The sequence below is a fragment of the Mytilus californianus genome, unplaced genomic scaffold (assembly GCF_021869535.1).
Source record: "Mytilus californianus isolate M0D057914Y unplaced genomic scaffold, xbMytCali1.0.p SCAF_2, whole genome shotgun sequence".
Taxonomy (NCBI): domain Eukaryota; kingdom Metazoa; phylum Mollusca; class Bivalvia; order Mytilida; family Mytilidae; genus Mytilus; species Mytilus californianus.
Window position 1 is genome coordinate 47,021,342 of NW_026262668.1, and position 27,771 is coordinate 47,049,112.

General features: G+C 31.8%; 1 protein-coding gene across 2 annotated transcripts; it reads right to left on the bottom strand.

The window, feature by feature from the left end:
- LOC127729899 (D-aspartate oxidase-like) lies at positions 1–20,606 on the bottom strand. 2 transcript variants are annotated; one of them, XM_052237829.1, is made up of 11 exons: positions 20,439–20,606; positions 11,654–11,889; positions 9,980–10,094; positions 9,072–9,157; positions 8,486–8,551; positions 7,483–7,537; positions 4,593–4,694; positions 3,572–3,633; positions 2,913–3,030; positions 1,533–1,631; positions 1–397 (listed from the first exon to the last, which is right to left on the bottom strand). In XM_052237829.1, exons 2-11 carry the CDS (start codon positions 11,845–11,847, stop codon positions 287–289), a joined length of 1,008 nt encoding a protein of 335 aa, XP_052093789.1. In that variant the 5' UTR covers positions 11,848–11,889; positions 20,439–20,606; the 3' UTR covers positions 1–286. The 2 variants fall into 2 exon arrangements, with proteins under 2 accessions (XP_052093789.1, XP_052093788.1); XM_052237828.1 differs by lacking the exon at positions 20,439–20,606 and adding an exon at positions 19,705–19,806.
- Positions 20,607–27,771: the final 7,165 nt, after the last annotated feature.

Consider the following 27,771-nt stretch of genomic DNA (forward strand, 5'->3'; position numbering starts at 1 on the left):
TATCTATTGCATTATTTTATTATAAAAGAAATTTTCCATCAAAGAGTTCAAATGTAACACTGTATAAATATCAGATCAACAGAACAAATTCAACAGTCTTCGTCGTTACAAATGTATTTGAATTTCTAGTACATTAACTATTCTTTTCTTTTGGTTGAAAACAATTGTGTAAATACGGAGACCAATCGAGCATTCGGAACACTTTGTGGTCGGTAGACAAAAGTCAATCTCAATATACATTGTAACATTATCACAAATCAACTAGTTTTATTCAATTCAGGTAACGTCATAAACGTGAATGTGACTGCAACATGTCTTTAACAAGTTCTGTGGCATGTAAACTGGTTCCCCAACTCATAGCTATCCCAACGCCACCATGTCCGTAGTTATGTACGACCTGGAACAATTATTCAAAAATAATGAGATGTGGTATGATTGTCAATGAGACAACTATCCATCAAAGTTAAAATGAAGTGGATGTAAGCAATTATAGGCAACCGTACGGCCTTCAACAATGAAAAAAACCCATACCGTATTATTAATATTATTAAGATAGTTTTTGTTCATAATCTTCTTTCACAAGTATTTAAAAATTTTATCACACATTATCGTTTTAAATATGCAGAAGCGTATTATGGGCATAATCGAAAAGAATTTTCGTTAAAAAAAAAATTAAAAAAAAATGACTATTTGAAAAACTTTAAATCTGGACTAGTATAATAAATTTTAAAAAATCGTTTTTTACGAACACTTTACTGAAAAGAAATTTTGAGTTGATTGAAATTTGACTACAGTAACTGTGTAATGAAATAAAAAGAATCCGGACTTTAAAGAAGAAAAAACAATAACTTTCACAGAATTGAAATTTTCAATATCAAGATGTTGAAGTTTTGCATTCTTAAAGTAGAAATTTCAACTTACTGACTGCAAAAAATTAATAGTCTAAGAAGTTTGGATTATTAATTCAAGTAGAAACTTCAAAGTTAACATCATAAGATTTGAAAAGTTAGACATAAATGTTTGTTAAAAAATTAAATGTTTAATACATTAGGCTGTGAAATTTTGACTATACACGCAAAATCAATGCTATTCTTTTAGTTGCTTTATCACTTATACACTTTCGTATAAAACAAAATGAGTCAATATGTGCTATTCACATTGGTCAATTGTCAGGAAATTAATAAAAGGAAAAATCATGATGCGTTATGTTTTCAAAGAAAAAAGGTTCCAATAACTCGAATAATTCTACGCCCTCTAGCGGCCTGTAGCAATCGAAGATCAGTCGGAGATCGGCGGAATATAACGACTGACATTATTCGGGTTAAAATTATATTCTGATTTTTTTTTGGTACTAAATGATAAAAATTAATCTTGATAACCCTGCTTTAAAAATCCCGTATGAACAAATGAAAGTGTCCCTCCTGTCATGTATTAACATACGAGATTACATTGTAACTGAATGAAAGAAAGTTAGGAAAGGACTAAATATCATAATTTGAAATTTTGAGATTTTTGATAAAAAATAATCATACCTTTAATTTTCCAGTTGACAAGTTTATTATTTCAGATTCTAAACGTAATGGTGTCCTTGATGGGCGCAGACCTACCCATTCACTGTCTATTTGAGCTCCCTATATATATATACAATAGGAAAATTAAACTTAAGAGAAGTAGCAAAACACGAAAAGTCGTCAAAAATCGTCATTTAAGAACCATACACTCCTTAAGGAGTCATCCAATAGCTTTGGTCACATTTGCTTTTTGTATATCAAAAATTGTTGATATTTTTTTGCAGCTTACAGTTTTCATCTACCTGTTATAGTTCTCGGACTCGGATTTCTTTTAAACTGAGTTTTACTGTGCGTATTGCTGTGTGTTTGTTTATTCCATATTTACTAGAGGTAAAGGGGAGGGTTGGGGTCTCACTAAATATGTTTAACCCCATCGCATTTTTGCGCCTGTCCCAAGTCTGGAACCTCTAGCTTTGGTTAGTCTTGTCTATTTTTTTTTATTTTGGTTCATTTATATGTTTCGGACTTGAGTGTGGCGTCCATTTCGTTGAACTAGTATATATTATTGTAAATGGACCAGCTAGAGTCCGCCTCCGGGTGCGATATCTTCTCGCTGCATTGAAGAGCCATTGGTATCCTTGGATTGTTTTCTGCACTTTAATCGGTTTGTCTTTCCTTGACACATTTTTCCGTTTCCATTCTTGATATAATTAGCAGAACATAAACACTCGTCAAAAATCGTTATTTAATGACAATAACTCCACCAGTAGTCATTCAATGGATGGTCATATTGTCATTTTTGTACATTGTAGGTTTTGTATTGCTGATAATTTTTGACATCTATTGTCATTTTCGGGATGTTGGCAAAAACAGGAAAATTTGTCATTTAATGGCAATAATTGCCTTACGAATCATCTGATCAGGATCATTCACACCAAGTTTAGTTGAAATTTATTGAGCAGAAGATCTTTGAAAAAATAACAACGGACACGAACATACATGTCAGCTGAAATATCGTGGTTTCAAGCTATTATTATAACTCATTAAGGGGTCATCCAATTTTGTTTCGGTTGTTTGGCATTTTTGTAGATCTTGTTTTGCTGATAACTTTTGATTTAACAGTTTCTTATTATTGAATATAATAATAGTTCTTGAGATAATAGGTAAAAACATGACAATTGGCCAAAAATTGTCATTTAAATGCAATAACTCCTTAACGAGTCATAGGGTAACACTAGTGAACACAGGAAGTAAAAAAGTAAAAACTGACAAAAATGTTGTAACACCAAATTTTGCAAATTTGTTTTTACTTTCACGCATTATACAAGTTATTCCCTATTTTAACTTTTTGTTGATAGATAATTGTATGAAAGTTAAGTTTAGCTGAATCATTTTTTTTACCTGAAGTGGAGGCCAAAACTTATAGCATTTTTGTTGAATTTCCTGTTTATCTTGTTCATCTGTTTCTAAATTGTAATTATCAACTTGTCTGACACCACCAATTATCGTCAAGTCTTCACTAAAAAGGATAAATTCAATATCAATATAATGCCATATGTACCTATATACCGAGTACCAATTGAAACGCATCAACTTCATGTATTTTTCATTTTATTAAATTTCGAACAAACAGATATTTTCTGGAAGCTGACCAGTTGCTCCAAGATTTTTGAAGACTTTCCTCAATCTCAATTAATTTTCTTGGAAACTGAGATAAATAGATATTTTTGTGAGCTTATTTGCCAATCTCAATTAATTTTCTTGGGTACTGAGATATTTTTGTGTGAGCTTTTGGCTTATTTCTTGAGATTTAACGGGCGTGTTTAAGTTTTGTTTGGTTGTGTATCATTTTTTATATATATATTTTCGTACAGTTCATCTTCTAACATATATATATATATATCACACAGGAAAAAAATATAAAATAGTATTCCTCGAAAAAGTTCTATTTTCAAATGCTTGTTGCATTTCTTATGCAAGCACATAGATTTTCAATGTCCCCCCCCCCTCATGATTTTGATCTATTATTGTATTCATTATTCATATCTTTTAATGCATACTTTGGTAATATGTACTTTCCATCGTCTGTATACATCCAGTATTTTATCCAATCAGCTCGCAACTGTAAAAAATAACATCAGAAACTTAAATTTCTACGTCTATATCTACCATATATCAACAAAACATTTATGATAGATTAATTTTATACTAATAAACCGATAGATGAAAAATGAATATTACAATGTACTATACGTTTGATGTGAATAGCTGAATTTTATATTGACGTTTTGCGATTGATGATTTGAAAGAGTCTGCTCTAATACAATTTATGATGTTATCAGGTAGTTTGTTCCAGTCGGTTATTGTTCTTAGGAAAAAGGATGCTTTTCTGTTCAATGATCTGCAAGATGGAATTTGGACTGTTCGAATTTGAATGTCTTTTTTGACAATTTTGTCGAAATAATATGCAGTTCTTTAGTATTGAAACTTTTCATGTTCTGTTATGTATAGCATTACCAAACGTTAATACATATGGAAAAACTAATATGTATGCTAAAAAATTGCATCTGTTACTTTGAAAACGACAGAAATTAAAAATATATCTCCATTTCACCACACGGATACACTAAAATGTAAAAAAAAATAAGGATACTAGACAAATGAAATAACTTTCACACTGTATATGTTATGAGCATTTTTTTTTAAAGGTTATGTTTTTAAAACAGTTGTCTACTTGTTAGACGATTTGTGAGCACAATTGTCATTTATTGTGCAATGAAATTCAGCATCTCGATTCCTGTATCTAGGTCTACGTAGTCATGAGAAAAAGTAGTCGAACTACTGTATCACTAGCCTGCCAACACTGAGGCTGTGATTTCGAATCCAGAAAGTGTCAGGTGCGTTCGACTCCAATCTTAATTGACTAGGAATGTTAGTTTTCCTACCGAAGGTCGGTGGTTCTCTCCGGGCACTCCGGCTTCCTCCACCAATAAAAATTGACCGCCACGAAATAGCGCAATAGTGCTGAAAGTGCCGTTAAACACCAATCAATCCAATAATTTATAAATAGCAAGATCATACCTTTATCAACTGACCTCTGATTGCATGTACCTTGTTGTCGTTAAACAGTTTCCTACTTCCAAGACCAGTACAATTCACTACAACATCGTATTTACCTACAAGCTTTTAATTAAGAATTGAATGCTTCTTTTTATAATTTATTGGGTGTAAAAGCGCTGACCGTTTTGCATGAAGCGCGAAAGTGCTTTATCTTATAAATGTGCACACAATCAACGCTTTTACAACCCTATAAATTATAAAAAGAAGCTTTCAATTCTTATAATTATATCTTAATGCTACAATCGTGAAATTAATTGTTATATCAAGCTTTTTGTTGTCTTTCAATGCATTATTTTAACATTGTCATGGATATCACGTACAGTCAAAGCTGTTGTATTATTCTATACCGAAATAACATATAATATTGAAGTGCCTCGCGATTGTTATCAGCTAATCAAAACTATTGATTCTAATGAAACATACATGCAATGTTATTACATACATGTAATGTAATTTCATGTAAATAAATTAATTATAATGTTTTCTTTTATTTAATTTTACAGTTATTTCCCTGTCCAAACCCGCCCATACAAAATATAGAATAATCTTTTCGAAATATACATATAAAAATAAGAAGATGTAGTACAATCTATGATTACCGATGAGACAACCCTCCACCCAAGACTAAATGACGTAGAATTTCACAACTCTAGGTCGGTCATCGTACGGTCTTTAACAATGAGCAAAACCCACACCGCATAGTAAGCTATTAAAGTCCCCGAAATAACAAACGTGAAACAATTTCAAACGAGAAAACTAACTGCCTGATTTATATACAAACTAATAAACGAAAAACAAAGATGACAAACAACAACAAACGACAACCACTGAATTACAGCCTCCTGATTTGGGACAGATGCATATTGAATGTGGCGGGGTTAAACATGTTTGCTGGCGCAAACCCGCTAACATGTGATAGTGATGTAACAGTGCATGTAAAACAAATTATAAAAATCCGCTTAAATGGGCATAACCCATCAGATTGATGCAAAGAACAAAAAACTAACAAAACCACAAAATACACAAAGTACAGATCTGATAGTACTTGCAGTTACTGGAGGCTAGTTCAAAGCCAACAACAACTGATAAAAAATCACATATCTAAGACTTAAATATTCATTAGTAAACATCCAACATGTACGATTGATAAATCTGCGCTTGTATCTCTTACAGAAATATCATCGTTAAAGAAGTGCACTTTTACTTATGAAAAAAATACAAATATTGAGTTAACCAGCCACGGACTTTTATGATATATAAAAACAAAACTCCATGGGCCTTTGTAATATCCTTAAGGAAAACTGACCGACTTATCGACCGCCTTAAGTATTTATATGGCATCTAAGTTTTTAAAACGTAGAACTAGACAATTATAGTGTATTGATTTGATTTAATATAGAATAGTCTTTTACATATAGAAATAAAAAGCTATAGCATGAACGCCAGTGAAACAAGAACTCTATACCGCAGGACAATTAGGCTTAGACACGAGGAAACTGAGTAGGTCTGGTGAACGAGTGCGGCTTATTTCAAAATAAGATATCAACAATAAGCAATGCACGTAAAAATGTATACAATTTAATCAACAAATAAGAACAAGAACAATAGGAGAAATGAGTTTATGTCGATGTCCGCCTGGCATATGTGTGTACATAGCATGGAGAATTCAAAAGTGGTATGCGTGGTTTAAGGGCATACGATACAGTTTTGATCCCACGGTGAATTTTTGATGAAAATTTGCGTACAGGCTATTTTTTACCTGTTTAAATCAAATATGTAATAAAAAATATACCAGTGACTGTATATCACATACAAAATATAGTCAACCTATATTGACTGCTCAAATAGAACGATTTCAGTATAAATTATAAGACGACCCCAAATTATAATGCATAAAAACAAGTAGAAAAATATATCTCCTTTTAAGTTAGAAAAGATATCTAGATGTTCAATAATAAACAAGTCTCTAGAACATGTCTCTCAATAGTTTTTCGACATGACTTAGTCGAGATTTGTAAGGGAGAAGTAGTACTTGATTATCTGTACCAAGTTGGTTTATCTAGATAAATCCTGATCATTTACTCTATTTAGTGTATATGAATAGTCAGTTGTTGGTGTTTGTTCAGTTTGAAGTTAGCTGGTGTCCAATTCGCCGTTTCAGAATCTAATGCATTCTGGGTAATTTCATTGTTCGTACCCTAAAACGAAATACAACGTCACGCCATTGGTTGAATTTCAATTGTTTGTGACGTTGTTAGCCAATCACAGCGTTTTTGGTGTACGCTTTTGAAAATATTACCCAGAATGCATTCGATCCTGAAACGGCGAATTTCCCCCACCTAACTTTCGTCTTCCTATTTACGAGTCAGTATACAACATTTAATATTTTTTTCTATGTTAAGGAAGACAATAACGTAAAAATGTATCAGTACTTTAAGTAAACGCATCATACGTGTGTCGGTTAAGTTTAATTTATGAATTGGATGCTTCTTTTTTGTAATTTTATTAGGGTCTAAAGGGTTGACCGAAGCACAAAATGTTCGCACGATTAACGCTTTTACAATCCTATAAAATATAAAAATAGACGCATTCAATTCTTATAATTACATTTTTATGCTACAACCATGAAATTTCGAATTATAGCAAATGTTTCGTTTGTTATCGTATGCATTGTTTTGAAGTTGTCATGAGAAGCACGTGCTTTTTTTTTATTGAGAAATATAATTTGATAATGGAATGCCTCGCGATTGCTTTCAACTAATCAAATGTACGGATTCTTATGAAACATACATGTAATTTAATTATACGTAAATATAATACAAGTGATATGTGAAGAAACTTTCAACAATACCTCGTTTAAATTTTCTATTCGTCTTCCTTCAAATTTTCCTCCACCATCTAAATGTCTAAAGAAAAATAATTTTGATTCATTTTGTCAATCTTTTACTCTATAAACATCACACTCAAATGTATGCATTTGATTCGTTTAAATTTCGGTTGAGGATCATTATTCAAACACTTTTTTTTAATTAATTTAAATGACAGATTCAAGTTTAAGGTCAAATGGCAAAAATTACATGCATCATTTTAATACCATATCAATAATACTCTTATATTTAGTTCAAATGTATATATGTATAATGCATAAAACTGGTATCAACAATTCTTCTATTTTCACATACAATCAAAATGTAATTCAGAGATACTCGTCTTTTAACCAATTTACGAATAAATTTGTACCCGAGACGCCTTACATTCAACAGAATTTTGGTTTTGGTTAAACAAGTCCTTCCTATACATTTTTCTTATACTAAAAATTTTCTAATGTATGTTTATAAAATGCGGTTTTGGGATTTCTTCAGGCGTTAATTGTTGAATTTGGTCACCTCTTTAGAAATAAATCATACTATTGCTAGAACCTGAAAAAGCATATGGATCTGTTATAATTTTTACATAATAGTTGAAAGCTTTTTGAAAATGGCCCTGTAACTTTTTCAGAAAACAGGTTTCAATGCTTATATTTTCCAATCTTTATTCAGGTTATAGACCTAACTCGGACAACCTCAATGTCATTTGAAAAAAATTCATTCGACACAACTCGACAGATCTAGCAATCTAACATTCGGCACACCTTGGCTGATGTAGGGTAGGGAAGGGTAGCGGAATCAGCCGAAATTTGCCGATTGATCAAAAGTACGAGATCTTACTGAAAAGCGGTGCAATAAAACGGATTAATGTTCCTTCTTGTCTGTTTTATATTCGCCTGTCCTTTTTCTCAATCTTAAGTAAAATGAGACTTAAAATAAGAGTCTTAACAAATTCAAAAAGGTCCGGTCCTTTTTGCTTCAACTTACAGTTTTGTTAACCATGGTAGATATTTCTTTACATATGTTATCACTGTTGTTATATGGTAACCATACCTACAAATAAATGATATTATTTCTATGAAACACACCTTGTATTTGCTTTTAAATTCTATTCGTATGTCAATTTGCTTTCAGATTCTGTCCTTAATGTTTTAAAGTACTTGAAGAATTAAGCTTACATTCAATTAAGGAATTAAACAACCTAATGTATATTGGTTTTATTTCCGTTTTGCTTCGAATAAGGGACACGGTGGAGTTCGTATTAAAGCAAAAAACCAGGTCTTTTTTAATTGTGTTTGTCCAAAACGCCGCTCTGTTGAAGTTCGGTCACGTTAATAAAGTCTTTGAAAATACAATTTCTTATACAAGTCCCTCTATATTTGCTCAACGAGATTCATAAAGATAACAAAAATACGGGTAAGATGAAATGAAATCGTTTTGACAGATATTTCCCACATAGATTTTAGGGAAAAATAAACGTGTGAAGTTTTAACGTCTCCAAAACTACACATGACCAAGAGAAGTGCTCTTATATTTAATTCAAAAATGTAATGGTTTGGTATTAAACACTTACTTATATTTGTTATACATATTCAGTCTTCTTAATTCATCGTCTGTCATTCGTGAAAATGTATATACATAGTCTGCGTACAATGGATTCTAAAAAAGGGTATAGTGAATGACAAAAACAAATATTTAATTTATGCTATGGGATGTAAAAGAATATTTCATATATTTTCAATTATAATTTTTTTTTCTGTCGTTGCCTTTTGTTTTTGCAATATGACATAAAGAAATTCTTATATCTTATCTTTTTGGGTAGTGATTTGATGACGTGATTGTTTGTCTTTCGTCGGCTTTCGTTTTTGTTGCCATGGCTTCGTTAGTTTCTCTTCGACTTAATATGCGTTTTAATGTTCTCTCGGTATCTTCCGTCACATTTTGAATATCTATTTTTTTATTACCTACAGTAATGTAGTATTTGACAATGTTGTTAGTATTTTTAGACGTTTTAAACTTTTCGTTTTTTTTTGGGAAATTTTGAGATTATTACATGTATATAGTTGATTTCTTAATGCAAGGAGATGTGGGTATATGACAATGACACAGTTACTCAACGACAACAAAATGTAGAGGTCAACATACGGGTACCAACAATAAATGAGTGTCTGTATAATGCGCCAAGTTCTAAATCGCACAGAGACTAAACAATGTGATATTTAGTTAAAAGTAATAAGAATATCTAGAGGTCTTGTAACAGAAAAAAAAAAAACGACACAAAAGTTGTTTCATGATTTCAGATAACCATCAGATCTTAATGAGTAAATACCACAAAATGATCCAAAATAGGTCATCATTTACGCCATTCAAAATAAAACAAAATGATTAGGAACCAAATTGAAATACTTGTACTACGACAAGTGTTGAATTAAAATTGAAAAGACAAATAATAAAATAAATGGATTAATGTGAGCGTCTTACTTTAACTTCGTTGTTACTAAAATAATATCCAGCTACCATTTGATTTCCGGAGATACCAGCTTGTGACGATACTGTCAAACCAGAAAACCATTTCCAAGATTCACTCGTCCATTTTCTTTAACAACAAGGAAGAGTTATCATCAAGGTTTTAGAAGCTACTTGTTAAGTAGTCATACGAGTATACATCAATGAACATCAACATATCGCCACCAACACAATATATTGTACATTACTGTCTTGAGATATGAATACATGAGACAGCAACTTAACAATACAACAACTCCCAAAATTCATCATCAGCCATTATCAAAACAATCTCTCTTCAATGAATAGATATGTCTGATTCTTAGACGTATGTGTAAGACACAAACTACGAAAAAAAACTGACAAATAATTTCGTTCAAACCTGTGCTGGTGACCTTGCTGTGAGGGGTGTTTTAAAGACCTCATTTTAATTTTGATGTGAAGAAAAACAAAAAGGCGCTTTTTCTTTGCTTTAAGTTTTGTAAAGTTCGAGAAGTGATTTTGCGTTAGTAATAAATACACCGTGTCCTTATATTCCATCACAAATATGTAACCAAGTAAGTAGCATTAAGGTCAATAAAGGGGACGATGAAAACCATACATCGACGAAAGACGGGCATCGCTCGGAGGATAAACAAGGAGGAACATGAACCCAACTTAAACCGGGAGTGAACTCAGGTGATCCTAAAGGTTCTTAGTTTCTGGTCTTGACCAGTTGAAATGCAATTCTCATGAATTGTGTTGAAACATGTTGCGTTGCAATTAGTTATTTTTTTTTAGTGATTCTGAAGCAGATTTCTTCTCGGATAGGTCTGCCGTCTACAGGCCTGTTATAGAAAGACGGTGTGGCTCATTAACTTCTACATAGTGCCACTTTTGCCACTTCCACCAAAAAAAAGTGCCTTGAAAATAACCATAGCAATCAGATAAGACGTGACTGTCATCTCTCACAGTAATACTAACAAACCCCACCCCCTTAAATCCTCAGCATGTGTTGTGTCTTACTGTCTGACGAAAGACGTCCATGTTTTGTTTACTTCAATTCGGATTCGGTGCATTCTGGCACAATCATGACCGTATTTTCAAGTTTAGCAACAGCTACATGTCAAGGATCGAAATAAGTTTAACAGTGTTAATTATTTAATCATATTGTTACATTTTATTAGTTGTTTATTTTAGTACATAATTGAGATTAAAAAGTAGATTTGTGAGTTTTAAAGTGACAGGAAGACTTACAAATAATCTTCCGGCAAAATATGTTACAACGGATCTTATTCATATTTAAATAAATGATCCAACTCTTCTGTCAGTTTAAAAATAATGAATTAACATATTCCTAAAGATGGCAAGCAATTTATGTTTATTTTTAAACTGAATCATACTAAAATATACTTTTATAGATGCATGTGGTGCGAATGACGTTGCGTCGTATTAGAGAGAAAAAAAAACGGACAACAAAACTGACACTAAAATAAAGCTATTTTAATGTTTTTGTTTGTTGTTTTTGAGGATTTTTTTTATTCTTACCACCATGTTTATTAAATTTTCAAGTGGAGCAATAAACGGCGAAAGCGTCAGTGTACATTATTAATCAATAACTAATCTTACATTGTACATGTATATGAGTAAATGGGAAAATAATAACTCTACCTTGCAATATTTTCTGGTACTCCGGGAAGCAGTTTGGCTGTTGGTTTGAATATACCTCCTGCACCATGACTTGTAGTTTCAGTTCCAAACTTATCTGCTATAATTGTGACACATACATGTGGCAAGGCTCTCTTTATATTGATTGCAGTAGATAGCCCGACAACCCCAGCACCAAGAACAGCAATATTTGTCATTTTTCTGCTTTAAATATTTATTTTTAACTGAGTTGTAATATTCTGCAATAGAAAGTGTTCACACTGAAGGGAAAACGGTACTATTACATTTTCCTAGCATTAGGTTGGCCTTTTGTGTACCCAAGGCAGGTGAAGGAAGTCAACTTAGGAGCGCTGTGATTGGATGTAAGGGTACAATATATTTTTTTATTTATCTATGAATAACTGCAGTGTGTATATTTACAATATAAATTTTGAAACCCATTGAAATATTTTCTAGAGAATTATTCGAAAAGACTTCCAAAATTTCATAAATTTAATGTAAAATGACGGTGGGCATGGATAACATAAACAAGCTCCGTTGGAAGTTGGTCATGATACTATTTGGCTTCAATTTTTAAAACAGAGTAATAAAGTACTAACACCACACATAACTGTTTTGTCCAGGTTTTTATTATAAAAAGGGGTAAATTTAGAAAGCGTTAGTATTGTCGCCTATGGCAGAATAAATAGTACCGTTTTCCCTATACTGAAGATAGCAAGGGAAATCAAAATCAATCAGACTTCAGTTATATTACACTATTTTGAAGCTTTTGATTAATACGTTTGATTTTTATCACCAAGAATAGAAATTTTTCACTGAGACCAATACTGTGTTGAGAAAAGTGCTGAGTCATCATAATAAGTCAAATTGATGGGTACTGATATAAAACTTCATTCTAGGATTTCAATATTAACTATATTGTATAAAATGCACCTAACTCTAGTTCTTTTGTATTTGTTTTCACCTTGCGCAATGATTAATTCAATTGGAAACACCAGAATTCAAGTCGCGACAAATATTTTTAACTGAAATATTTGCCTTTTTTGCTGTGTAATTCCCTAAATGTATCCCTTGGGTATTTCTCAAGACATAATCTATTAAATTGGGAAATTGTCTGGTTAAGTTTGTACTGTTTATGGAGTAAGGCAATATTTGGTCACAATAGAAGCATTTTCAGTATAAAATTTGTCCATCTAAGAAAAAAAGAGGCCCAATTGAGGCTAAATTTAGGTAGATTTTATATTCTCCTGTGTAAAGAATTGATCACATTCTTGGCAATTTTTGCAGCAAATGTTTGAATAGTGCTTCATTTTGTAGTTTCTATCTTTTATTATATCAAGCATATATAGTTTTTCATTTTCAACTGTTTGAAAAGACTTTTGTTGGAAATGAATACTCCCAAGGGACATAATTCAGCTTTTTCATAGACTGATACAGGCAAGAAAGGCAACTTTACAGCTGAGTATTTTGCATATTTAATGTTATAAGTGTCTAATATCTTTGTTTTTATCATCCCAAGACAGAATAATGGATTTTATAACAAGTTCTGAAATTTTGAACCACAATATGGCATATACTAAAGCATGGAATGGAGATTAGTATGAAAAATCTTGAATTTGTGCTTATGTTGTAAATTTTGGATAAATTGAATACAAATTGAATGGAATTGTCATTTTTATCTGTTTGAATGGTACTGTTTATTATTCTTTTTATATAAGATAAGATATGATTGGATACAGGTAGTTTATTAAGCCTTATCTGAAAGAAGTACAGAAAGAGGTAAACCAGCATATAGGGGTGGGGACATGAAATGGTCCATGTTTCTTTAGGTAATGGGGACATACAAGAATTTATTATAGCCAAGGTTTTCACAATAACCCAGTATAGCATTAATGGTGTCATAAGAATTCTTTATATCTTTATGTCACAATATAGGGAAAACGGTACTATTACATTTTCCTAGCATTAGGTTGGCCTTTTGTGTACCCAAGGCAGGTGAAGGAAGTCAACTTAGGAGCGCTGTGATTGGATGTAAGGGTACAATATATTTTTTTATTTATCTATGAATAACTGCAGTGTGTATATTTACAATATAAATTTTGAAACCCATTGAAATATTTTCTAGAGAATTATTCGAAAAGACTTCCAAAATTTCATAAATTTAATGTAAAATGACGGTGGGCATGGATAACATAAACAAGCTCCGTTGGAAGTTGGTCATGATACTATTTGGCTTCAATTTTTAAAACAGAGTAATAAAGTACTAACACCACACATAACTGTTTTGTCCAGGTTTTTATTATAAAAAGGGGTAAATTTAGAAAGCGTTAGTATTGTCGCCTATGGCAGAATAAATAGTACCGTTTTCCCTATACTGAAGATAGCAAGGGAAATCAAAATCAATCAGACTTCAGTTATATTACACTATTTTGAAGCTTTGGATTAATACGTTTGATTTTTATCACCAAGAATAGAAATTTTTCACTGAGACCAATACTGTGTTGAGAAAAGTGCTGAGTCATCATAATAAGTCAAATTGATGGGTACTGATATAAAACTTCATTCTAGGATTTCAATATTAACTATATTGTATAAAATGCACCTAACTCTAGTTCTTTTGTATTTGTTTTCACCTTGCGCAATGATTAATTCAATTGGAAACACCAGAATTCAAGTCGCGACAAATATTTTTAACTGAAATATTTGCCTTTTTTGCTGTGTAATTCCCTAAATGTATCCCTTGGGTATTTCTCAAGACATAATCTATTAAATTGGGAAATTGTCTGGTTAAGTTTGTACTGTTTATGGAGTAAGGCAATATTTGGTCACAATAGAAGCATTTTCAGTATAAAATTTGTCCATCTAAGAAAAAAAGAGGCCCAATTGAGGCTAAATTTAGGTAGATTTTATATTCTCCTGTGTAAAGAATTGATCACATTCTTGGCAATTTTTGCAGCAAATGTTTGAATAGTGCTTCATTTTGTAGTTTCTATCTTTTATTATATCAAGCATATATAGTTTTTCATTTTCAACTGTTTGAAAAGACTTTTGTTGGAAATGAATACTCCCAAGGGACATAATTCAGCTTTTTCATAGACTGATACAGGCAAGAAAGGCAACTTTACAGCTGAGTATTTTGCATATTTAATGTTATAAGTGTCTAATATCTTTGTTTTTATCATCCCAAGACAGAATAATGGATTTTATAACAAGTTCTGAAATTTTGAACCACAATATGGCATATACTAAAGCATGGAATGGAGATTAGTATGAAAAATCTTGAATTTGTGCTTATGTTGTAAATTTTGGATAAATTGAATACAAATTGAATGGAATTGTCATTTTTATCTGTTTGAATGGTACTGTTTATTATTCTTTTTATATAAGATAAGATATGATTGGATACAGGTAGTTTATTAAGCCTTATCTGAAAGAAGTACAGAAAGAGGTAAACCAGCATATAGGGGTGGGGACATGAAATGGTCCATGTTTCTTTAGGTAATGGGGACATACAAGAATTTATTATAGCCAAGGTTTTCACAATAACCCAGTATAGCATTAATGGTGTCATAAGAATTCTTTATATCTTTATGTCACAATATAGGGAAAACGGTACTATTACATTTTCCTAGCATTAGGTTGGCCTTTTGTGTACCCAAGGCAGGTGAAGGAAGTCAACTTAGGAGCGCTGTGATTGGATGTAAGGGTACAATATATTTTTTTATTTATCTATGAATAACTGCAGTGTGTATATTTACAATATAAATTTTGAAACCCATTGAAATATTTTCTAGAGAATTATTCGAAAAGACTTCCAAAATTTCATAAATTTAATGTAAAATGACGGTGGGCATGGATAACATAAACAAGCTCCGTTGGAAGTTGGTCATGATACTATTTGGCTTCAATTTTTAAAACAGAGTAATAAAGTACTAACACCACACATAACTGTTTTGTCCAGGTTTTTATTATAAAAAGGGGTAAATTTAGAAAGCGTTAGTATTGTCGCCTATGGCAGAATAAATAGTACCGTTTTCCCTATACTGAAGATAGCAAGGGAAATCAAAATCAATCAGACTTCAGTTATATTACACTATTTTGAAGCTTTGGATTAATACGTTTGATTTTTATCACCAAGAATAGAAATTTTTCACTGAGACCAATACTGTGTTGAGAAAAGTGCTGAGTCATCATAATAAGTCAAATTGATGGGTACTGATATAAAACTTCATTCTAGGATTTCAATATTAACTATATTGTATAAAATGCACCTAACTCTAGTTCTTTTGTATTTGTTTTCACCTTGCGCAATGATTAATTCAATTGGAAACACCAGAATTCAAGTCGCGACAAATATTTTTAACTGAAATATTTGCCTTTTTTGCTGTGTAATTCCCTAAATGTATCCCTTGGGTATTTCTCAAGACATAATCTATTAAATTGGGAAATTGTCTGGTTAAGTTTGTACTGTTTATGGAGTAAGGCAATATTTGGTCACAATAGAAGCATTTTCAGTATAAAATTTGTCCATCTAAGAAAAAAAGAGGCCCAATTGAGGCTAAATTTAGGTAGATTTTATATTCTCCTGTGTAAAGAATTGATCACATTCTTGGCAATTTTTGCAGCAAATGTTTGAATAGTGCTTCATTTTGTAGTTTCTATCTTTTATTATATCAAGCATATATAGTTTTTCATTTTCAACTGTTTGAAAAGACTTTTGTTGGAAATGAATACTCCCAAGGGACATAATTCAGCTTTTTCATAGACTGATACAGGCAAGAAAGGCAACTTTACAGCTGAGTATTTTGCATATTTAATGTTATAAGTGTCTAATATCTTTGTTTTTATCATCCCAAGACAGAATAATGGATTTTATAACAAGTTCTGAAATTTTGAACCACAATATGGCATATACTAAAGCATGGAATGGAGATTAGTATGAAAAATCTTGAATTTGTGCTTATGTTGTAAATTTTGGATAAATTGAATACAAATTGAATGGAATTGTCATTTTTATCTGTTTGAATGGTACTGTTTATTATTCTTTTTATATAAGATAAGATATGATTGGATACAGGTAGTTTATTAAGCCTTATCTGAAAGAAGTACAGAAAGAGGTAAACCAGCATATAGGGGTGGGGACATGAAATGGTCCATGTTTCTTTAGGTAATGGGGACATACAAGAATTTATTATAGCCAAGGTTTTCACAATAACCCAGTATAGCATTAATGGTGTCATAAGAATTCTTTATATCTTTATGTCACAATATACTGAAGATAGCAAGGGAAATCAAAATCAATCAGACTTCAGTTATATTACACTATTTTGAAGCTTTGGATTAATACGTTTGATTTTTATCACCAAGAATAGAAATTTTTCACTGAGACCAATACTGTGTTGAGAAAAGTGCTGAGTCATCATAATAAGTCAAATTGATGGGTACTGATATAAAACTTCATTCTAGGATTTCAATATTAACTATATTGTATAAAATGCACCTAACTCTAGTTCTTTTGTATTTGTTTTCACCTTGCGCAATGATTAATTCAATTGGAAACACCAGAATTCAAGTCGCGACAAATATTTTTAACTGAAATATTTGCCTTTTTTGCTGTGTAATTCCCTAAATGTATCCCTTGGGTATTTCTCAAGACATAATCTATTAAATTGGGAAATTGTCTGGTTAAGTTTGTACTGTTTATGGAGTAAGGCAATATTTGGTCACAATAGAAGCATTTTCAGTATAAAATTTGTCCATCTAAGAAAAAAAGAGGCCCAATTGAGGCTAAATTTAGGTAGATTTTATATTCTCCTGTGTAAAGAATTGATCACATTCTTGGCAATTTTTGCAGCAAATGTTTGAATAGTGCTTCATTTTGTAGTTTCTATCTTTTATTATATCAAGCATATATAGTTTTTCATTTTCAACTGTTTGAAAAGACTTTTGTTGGAAATGAATACTCCCAAGGGACATAATTCAGCTTTTTCATAGACTGATACAGGCAAGAAAGGCAACTTTACAGCTGAGTATTTTGCATATTTAATGTTATAAGTGTCTAATATCTTTGTTTTTATCATCCCAAGACAGAATAATGGATTTTATAACAAGTTCTGAAATTTTGAACCACAATATGGCATATACTAAAGCATGGAATGGAGATTAGTATGAAAAATCTTGAATTTGTGCTTATGTTGTAAATTTTGGATAAATTGAATACAAATTGAATGGAATTGTCATTTTTATCTGTTTGAATGGTACTGTTTATTATTCTTTTTATATAAGATAAGATATGATTGGATACAGGTAGTTTATTAAGCCTTATCTGAAAGAAGTACAGAAAGAGGTAAACCAGCATATAGGGGTGGGGACATGAAATGGTCCATGTTTCTTTAGGTAATGGGGACATACAAGAATTTATTATAGCCAAGGTTTTCACAATAACCCAGTATAGCATTAATGGTGTCATAAGAATTCTTTATATCTTTATGTCACAATATAGGGAAAACGGTACTATTACATTTTCCTAGCATTAGGTTGGCCTTTTGTGTACCCAAGGCAGGTGAAGGAAGTCAACTTAGGAGCGCTGTGATTGGATGTAAGGGTACAATATATTTTTTTATTTATCTATGAATAACTGCAGTGTGTATATTTACAATATAAATTTTGAAACCCATTGAAATATTTTCTAGAGAATTATTCGAAAAGACTTCCAAAATTTCATAAATTTAATGTAAAATGACGGTGGGCATGGATAACATAAACAAGCTCCGTTGGAAGTTGGTCATGATACTATTTGGCTTCAATTTTTAAAACAGAGTAATAAAGTACTAACACCACACATAACTGTTTTGTCCAGGTTTTTATTATAAAAAGGGGTAAATTTAGAAAGCGTTAGTATTGTCGCCTATGGCAGAATAAATAGTACCGTTTTCCCTGAATGGTTAATTATATTCTGCCATCAAAATTGATCCATTACAAGTTTATTTTAGTTTGATATACAAATTCTAATTTAAATCAAGAGACGTGGAGTAAAACCTCAATGAGATACCAACCTTGCGCCTTTCAAGTTTTGAAAAGTAGATTAACAAAACATATACACAGAAGAAGATGCAATAAACATCAATACCGGAATGGGACTTAACTCTTAAATTACGATCTTATAACCTTGATAATAAATAACAAATACACAAGTATCAACAAAACACTAAAAAGCTCGAAGTTACTTAAAGCCCACTCAAAGTAATTAACCTACCGATATGATGGATTGATTGATGTTTGCTTGAAACGTCCATTGGAAAACATTTTATGCCTTTTCAGGACGAGAAAAATTATCAATCAATACAATTGGTCCTGTAATCGAGACTGTCTGGGCGGGACTGCCACTGAAAAATGAGGATATATATTGGATAGGGCAGAAATTCAATAGGCCACCTACGGACCCCTCAAAGAGTTGTTACAAGGGTTCTTAATGTGCAGAGAGCGTGGCACTCTTCCATTCTGATTGGACGTGGCTGCATACTTATACATCCCGTGACCTTCTGCAACGAACGTTTTCTGACCTAATATCCATCACAAGTGTCAGCCGAAACTCCCAACGTGATCTCGTTCTGCAAATTCAAGAAACATTTGCCATTGTATGTTATTGAAACAATCAATCAACACACTAGTAGATTTAGCCATCAAAGGAGCAAATTAATCATTGTTAATGAAGCAGTCAAATATTAATTATTTTGGAAGTACAATACTAAAATAGATATTGTATGGCAATCATAACAATGTTATTATGCATTTCAAGTGTTATTGAACTTACTGAGTTCATACATGCAGTTGTCACATGAACTTTTTTTAACACACCATGTTACATGTACACCGGTATCATAGATTTTTAATTCGTATTCATCGTTATTGTACATGTTTTATATCATATACAAGCAATACTGTACGTATAGACAAAAAGATAACCAGCCTCGTAATCAATACAATAACACAACTTATCAAATATTATTTTGAAACGTAAATACATTTGTAAATAGTTACTAATTTAAATTTACCTTATTTCCTTATGTTTATATATATGTCCTTCAAAATAACAACTAATGAAATATTATCTCCCTTGAAATAATATTACTTAAACATGGTCATACATATATTGATTTTGTTTATATTTAGTACAGGTAAATTTCCACTATAAGTTCAGCGACCATTTCAAGGCTTAAACTAACTAATATATATGTTATATGACACGTAGTTTTGTAATTTTCAGTCTTGCACACTTTACATACAACAATTACAATACTTTCTAAGCACAAATTACACCCATAAGAGGGTCAAAGGCATAATTACATGTAATAACAACAATATAATGATGACATTACATTTAAATAAAAATAAAACAAAACATTAAACACAACAAATGACCTCAAGTGCCCCCTGTCCTCAGTTCCATAGACTGTTTAATAAAGGAGCCTGAAGATTTCACTTGCTGACTAGTGGTTGGATTTAGGATTACAGAAATTTTCAACAGGGGCGTATCCAGGGGAAAAGGAGGGTTGGGCGTAATTCAAGAAAACATTATAGAAACTAAAATTAAATTTATTAGACGATTTTATGCTAAAAAATCATATAAATCGTGAGAAATATGATATATATTTTTTGGCGATCAAGGGAAGTCTTACACCCTTTACGCCCTATCCTGTATCCGCCACTGTTCAATTCATATATTTATTGATGGTAAAAAATATAAAATGAACAATAAAAATAAAATTCAGATTAAAAATAAACTTACTGTTTAGTTTCACATATTATGCGTATAACTGAAGCACCACGTAATATTTACACAGGAAAATGTATATCATATCAAGTATCAAAAACTCTTTACTGCGAGTGCCAATACGTTAATCACCATCTACTTAATTTGTTCGACACACGTACGTATATCTTCTGTAGTTGAAATACGTGCAGAATTGTAATATCAAGGTCGTACAAATCATACAGGCATGAAATTATTTCACATATATATTTTCAGTATCGTTTTAGCACCCGGAGTTGATGCGCTCCGGTAACCGACTCCCATGTGAAATATATATGAGTGCAAAGTAGTGATGCCATGGGTAAATTTAAGTCAATATTGAAAAAAATTCAAATAAAAGTTATTTGTAATGTTATGTTTATTAGTTTTGTTAATATATATTTTATATAGATTTAAGCAAGTTAGATTGATAGTGTTTAAAAGTCTGTTTCATTTTTCTGAAAAGGATTTGTAAAATGAACAAAACAAATCAACAGAAACAAAAAAAAAAGGTTAGTTTTCTTTTATAGTTGATTTAATTGTTATATGTTCTTATATATTTGTCTGATTTAATGAAAATATAGTGCACGTAACGTTGGCGAACAGTTGTTTAGATTTCGATCTTTCCTGCCTTGAAGAAAATAAGTTGAGGTGCAGCAGATTGCAGTTTACACTAACAGTTATTGTTAGACTGTAAGAAAAGAACAAGAGCACATAAAGCAAGGGGGGATAAATTGAAATATTATAGAAAATTCAATAAAAGATCTTAAAAAAGGAAAAAGAAAAAAAAAAACATTCGCCATGCCCATTTTAAAAAAAAACTGCTAATCATGTTCACATACACAGATTTTTCTTACTCACGGATAGCCAACTCGTAGTCAATCGCAAGCATCCGTAAATAAATCACTGGTATCCGTAAATAACTCACAGACATACACTCTTAAGGATCCGTGAAAGGAGAGGCAAATTTTTTGACATGTCAAAAATCTTCTTATGATTGTCCACGGATTGATTTTCATGTAAATAACTCATAACAACTCGTAGGTACCGTAAACCGCTCGCAACAGCACGTAACCATCCGTAAACTGCTCGCAAGAACACGTAAAAGACTCGTAACAATTGTTTTAAAAGATGTGTTACGGTTAGTTTACGATTTGTTTTCTGATTATTTTACGAATTATTACAAGTGCTTGCACGTTGTTTAAGATTTCATTTAGGTCAAGTAACGATGGCTTTACGGATTGTTACGATTTATTAAGAGCACTTTACGTGTAAGTACAAATAGTTTACGAATATATATGTATACTTTAAGTATTATTACGTATTGTTTACGATTATTGGGAAGGTATAAAAGCTGAAAAATCGAACATTTCATTTTCAGTTGTTATTTAGAAGCCGTTTAAGTCACATCTCTGCATATCTACTCTACAATATCCACAAGCATGGCTCCAAAGAAGTAGGCAGTCAACAAGCAATCTCCTGCCCTTCGAAAATCGCTCTTGATGTCATTTGTCGTATGATGATACATTGAGATTTGCAGGATTATATATATAAATTGTAAGGACTCGTAAATACTCGTATCTTACTCGTAACTTTTCGTTACAACACGTTAACAGATCGTAGGAAACACGTAAAAGCTTCGATGAATAGTGACATTCCGTAATATATTCGTAACAATCTTTAAAAAGCTCGTAAAATGCCCGTAAGTTTCACGTAGTTATCCGTGACTAGTCGTAACAAATCGTTTGAACTTTGTCGTAAGTACATAGTAATTACTCGTAATAAACCGTTAATGGCCCGTAATAACTCGTAGCAACTCTTAAATCGGTCGTAAATGTGGCCAAATCGAAAGCACTCGTGAATTTGTGCGATCCGTAAGGACTCGTATGAAAAATCGTGCGTATTTGAAGGGGGCAAAAAGCGCATATACATGTACATAATACTTATCGAGAATATTGAATACAAGAGACGTGCATTTTGTACACATACCAAAGGGAAACGTCGTTCACAGCAATTATATTTCTTATTTTATTCTATTTAATAGAAAATGGGAATTTTGTGTCAAATCAAGCCAAGATTTTACAGAAAATCCACAGACTGTATTACAAAGATTTTCGTTATAGCATTTTTAACATAGCTTGTTTATCCATGTTGTGCTAGTATTTAATATTTACAAAAAGTCATAAACAACCTTTACAATCCCCCCAAAAAACTCGTACTGAGTCACTAAAGTCGTGTGCACCCTAGAAGGTGTGCTTCAATAGGCCAATAGGTCGATATTTGTACTATCTTTATTTAAAGATTTGTTATATATATAGGTAAATCATTGCTAGTACTGCGTGCAGTTAGTATCTATCAGGTACCCAAATGTCAAATATAAGAGTACATTTGGAAAGGGTGTGGTTTTTCTATACACTGTCCATATGTTTATCATTGAAACAACAAAAGAGTACTAGTACATAATCCTTAAAATCTATTTTAAAACAGTGTTTTAAATTAAATCTGTTTTTTTTATATACAGACATAATATTTCAAAAGAAATTTTTAGGACCTTAGATGCCTTCAAAAGTTTGATTAATTTCTGAAATCAGCACCATGTATATCTGGTTCACTCTGCTACATAAAATGTCAACACAACATTAAGAAATATGATCTAAAGTAATTTTTTTTGAAGCTTTTAAAATGTCTTTTACAAGGAAGTTGTCGTGGAATCAATTCTGGTTATCAGTACAAATAAAATGTTATCAGCAAATATAGCTAGCTTTCAATAACTCGTACCTTATCACCTTAAATGATATCTCTCAGATGTTGTCTGGTTTTAATTTATCTGTTATGTCCTTGATTAAAAATAATTTACAAACTATTGATATTTTGTTAAGTACTTTCTCAGAGTAAACAAATTCTACAATATTCTGACTGTCCTCGCATTCATGTTTTCTCATTATGTATCACCATGCTAGTATTAAAGCTGAAGGTTATTTATCGCTACTCAAAAGATTTTAAAACGGCATTTTATATAACTTCGGTGATAAAAAAAAAGTATAACGAAATATTTTTTCTTTTTTACTTGGTGTCAGATACAGGGCTATAATGTGAAACAGAGAGACAGATAAATATTTGGCTGATAACAACATGCCGAGTCTTATCAAAAAGACAAGTTAAGGATATGCATATATTCCTAGATATATACTAATACATCACCCAATTTGATATCCCATCGTGTCATAAAAGTTCATGTCAGGAGAGACGTAGGTCACGATCGGTAAAATCGACTCAAAAACCTAACCTGTTATAATAATAATAATAAAAGAAAATAATAATAATTAATAATTATATATACTTGTAGGTATTTTATCTTTATCGTATATTTAGAGGTTAGGTTCTTCCCTGTACTTATTATCACTGTATGTTCTTTACGTAACTTTTAAAGTGCACGATCTAGTTTTATAAAGGAGTCGGAATTGAGATATCAAAACACTTAGTTGAGCCCGCTAAAAATGCATATGCTGGTTCAAAGACTGGAATCTTGTCAGTTGAAAATAACTTTATGAATTTCGGGCGTCCGAGGAGCTTTTCTGGATTTACCTTCATCAGGAACGGTCAAACCCAAACATTTCGAAAGGCTATAATGTATAAAAATACATTAATACGTGGGGACTTATATGACCAAAGAGCACATAAAAAGAAGAAGCCAAATTCATCGAAAGTCAACATCGCCTGAGTGAGTTGGAACCTTAGTTTCTTAATAACTTCTTGAATCATTAATGAATAATTTATAAGAATAGAACAGAACAATTGTATATCTAAAATAAGATGAAAGAGCAATCATTATGGCGTTTTTTTACAAAGAAAAACTCATTATTTAAACTAATTCACAACGAATATTTCAAATTTGTAGTAATCTTTTCGGGTGGATTTACGAACTCCTTGCACATGGCTTGGTTTACTGTTATGTTATTTAGGCGTCACAATGACAACAGATTTGACCTTCTTTAACAGTTATTATGTCATTGTTGTTGCCTTTAGCGAATGCAACTTATCACCGGATTCTTACTTGTTACAAACAGCACGACGGGTACCACGAGTGGAACAGAGACAGCATGACCTCCCGGAACACCTAAATTCATGCAAACTCGAATTGTCAATTTCCAGTAGATTACGCGATTATTTCCATCTCACTTTGGTCTTGTTATTTCATCTTTGGATTAGTGGATGAGTTTTTTTCCCAATTATTATTATAAAGATTATTTTACCACATAAGGAAAAAAGTTATGATTTTATTAATGTCACATCGACAGTTTAAGACAATAATTTATAAAGAGGGAATGCCACGAACCATCAAGCTTCCTCAATAGAATTGATTGGAACTACATCCTATGAAAATTACATTCTTACTCCAGTTGTGGGTCAAATAAAACAATGCTAATATATCAGACCATTTTGTTTTGCAATATTGTACTGCGTTCCCATGGTAACCAATAGAAAAGAATGGGGAGTTTGAAATTTGGTGAAATGTAAGTTTTCTCAATTCCATGATGTTGCATTAGGAAAAGTGTACAAAAAAACCAATAGAAATACAACAGTTTGCCTCAATTTGATTCGTTTTCCCATATTTTGTTTTGATTGATTAGCGTATACCAAATGCTTTACTAACGAATTTTATATCCTCCATTTCCCCCCAATTTCAATGTTTTTTTCCTTCAATCTGTAACAAAAGAATTGATTAAATTGTATATATCCAGGGAGTACACCTAAACAATATAAATGGTAACATTGAGAAGTTTTCAAACAGAGGCCAAGGTAACAGTGAGACCTTGCATGAACTTTCTCACGTTTCGTGACATTCCCTCCTAATTACTTATTTTTTTTAAATTTCGAGCTCAGTAAATGCTTTTAAACTCATAATAAACAAACTAAATATCAGTCTGCTTTAAAGAGCGATGTTAATGTTTTTATTCTTTTATAGTAGTTTTTTTTTTGGTAAAAATTATCAAATAAATGTATTTCCCTTTGTTCTTTGTGTGGACAGTTCGACTTACAAACACGCTCAGATACAGTTGAAATTAGTTTTTTTTATATAGCATGATTTTCTCAAAGAATCTTTTGCTTTGTGGTTGCTCTTTGTTATTCATTTGCCTTTCTCTTTCTATTGATACTTCATGTTTAAAACTTTGCTAATGCCCATTAAGGGAGCTACCATTTGATTTTTAGGGGGGGCTAGGATGAAAAATTTTGTCCTGCCTTTTTATTTTTCCCTCTATTCGGTCCTGCCTTTTTATTTATCACTCTATTCGGTCCTGTCTTTTTATTTATCACTCTATTCGGTCCTGCCTTTTTTTTTTAGTTTATCCTGACTTTTTTTTTACATAAATTGTCATCCTGCCTTTTTTTTTGCAAATAATCTCATCCTGCCTTTTTTTTTACTCAAAACTCCTGTCCTGCCTATTTTTTTCAAATTTCATCCTAGCCCCCCATAAAAATCAAATAGTAGCTCCCTAATGACTACATCAAAAGGTATGTGATACTGTGTGTGGCTACCATGATTGTTGGTTAATTGTTCAATGATAATCTCAACTTTTAATTTCAAGAATAGACATTTTGTATATAATAATTAACCTATAGCTGTACAATGGAGTCTATGCGTATAAATCTCAGTAACCGAAAGTTATACCATAGCTATCTATGGTAAAGCTATCTATGGTAATATTTTCACAATTATACCATAGTTTTGTTGTATCTGGACTTCGAAGAAAAAAATAAGAAAGAAAGCAAGATTTGGCAGCGGCCGGCTGAATTTCTTGACATAAGAACAACAGAGTCAACATGTTGCAACTAAGCTAAACTGCCCACTTTGCACCAGACCAGCCGATTTGAATGAATGTCTAGGGTAGAAATCGAACCAACGTACGCCAACTCCGTTGTCTTATATTTTAAAAATGAACAAAATTCGCTCCAAGAACAACAAAAAAACATATAAAGTTCAAAAATGTATGTGTTAAGCTTTACATTTACGTATATATTTATATTATATACTGGATAATACAAGTTGATTTATATTTGTGTCTTAATCTTGTAACATCGTTATTATGACACATTAATAAAATAATGAAATTGATTACCAATGCAATTTTAGTTACATAAAGAACACAATCGTTCTTCTTTCGGAATATTGTACCATATCAGAGGTCATCACTGGTGCTATACCAGTACCGATGAACACGATTTATCACTCTATTATTGATGAATTTAGAACATTAATCCATTTAATCTTCATTCAAGGCCGTAACTACCATTGAGGCAAGTGAGGCAATTGCCTCACTAAAATTTCGACACTGAATTTTTTTTTTTGGTGTATTTGTTTATGGTAATTAAATACGAAATATAGTCATTTGTTTTTTTCTGTCTCAACCTTAATTTCTTCTATAACTTGAGTCACATCGTTCCTTTTAAATTGTTCTTCCCGGATATAAATCAGCATCTCACCGGGTTTCTCGATTACATTAACCTAGTAACGATAATCATCCTGGATCTCTGGTTAAACAAGGCTCTTGCAGAAAAAGGAAAAGCGATACTGAAGGGAGGAAGGAATAGTTCTAGTAAACTAACTGATGTTGTTTGTGATCATAACAGGTGTTAAGAGTTTGAGTATTGAATATATTTTCATTGGAACTAATCCAAAAACTATAAATAGACTGACAAATCAAGTACTTGGGCACCCGCACGGGAGCAGTCCTGTCTGCATATTCATTTCCCCGTTTCCCCCAACTTTATTCATTCTCTTTACAGATAAACAAAATATAAATAATATGAAACCTGCATGGATTAGTTTTTATCTATGTTTCTTTTACCTTAAAATTTTTAAGAACATCCCGTAATCCAATTTTGACATTATTGAGGGACGGTAGGACCTTTAAAACGGGATTTCATGTTTTCTAATTCGGGATTACGGAATTTCGTGTCTTTTAATTCGGGATTTCGGGATCGGACCCCCTCCTACCCCCCTCATTATTCGATTCTCTATCTAAAATATCAGTGACGAGTGTTTGCTGTGAACGTTCTTTTTCTGCCCTGAGACGACTGAAAACTTGGGAAAGATCATGCATGAGTGCCGAGAGATTGTACGGTCTTGCCATGCTCCATGTTCATCGCGATAAGGATGTCAGCAGACCAATTATTCTGAAACGATTTGACGAAACCGGCAATAGAAAAATTGGCAAACTCCAATTTGAATAACAATTGCTACTGAGTTGATGTTTGTTCTGTGTTATGGCGGCAGACTCAAATTGATATTTGGATGTTTATCTGACATATAAATTTAGATAAAGTTGTT

What these genes read in the sequence shown, in the direction of transcription:
- LOC127729899 (XM_052237829.1), bottom strand. Translation starts at nt 11,847, where the DNA reads ATGACAAATATTGCTGTTCTTGGTGCTGGGGTTGTCGGGCTATCTACT. An exon ending in GTACCAGAAAATATTGCAAG is followed by an intron (nt 10,095 to 11,653) that starts GTAGAGTTATTA and finishes TTGTTGTTAAAG; the next exon opens with AAAATGGACGAGTGAATCTT. An exon ending in TTAGTAACAACGAAGTTAAA is followed by an intron (nt 9,158 to 9,979) that starts GTAAGACGCTCA and finishes ACCCTTTTTTAG; the next exon opens with AATCCATTGTACGCAGACTA.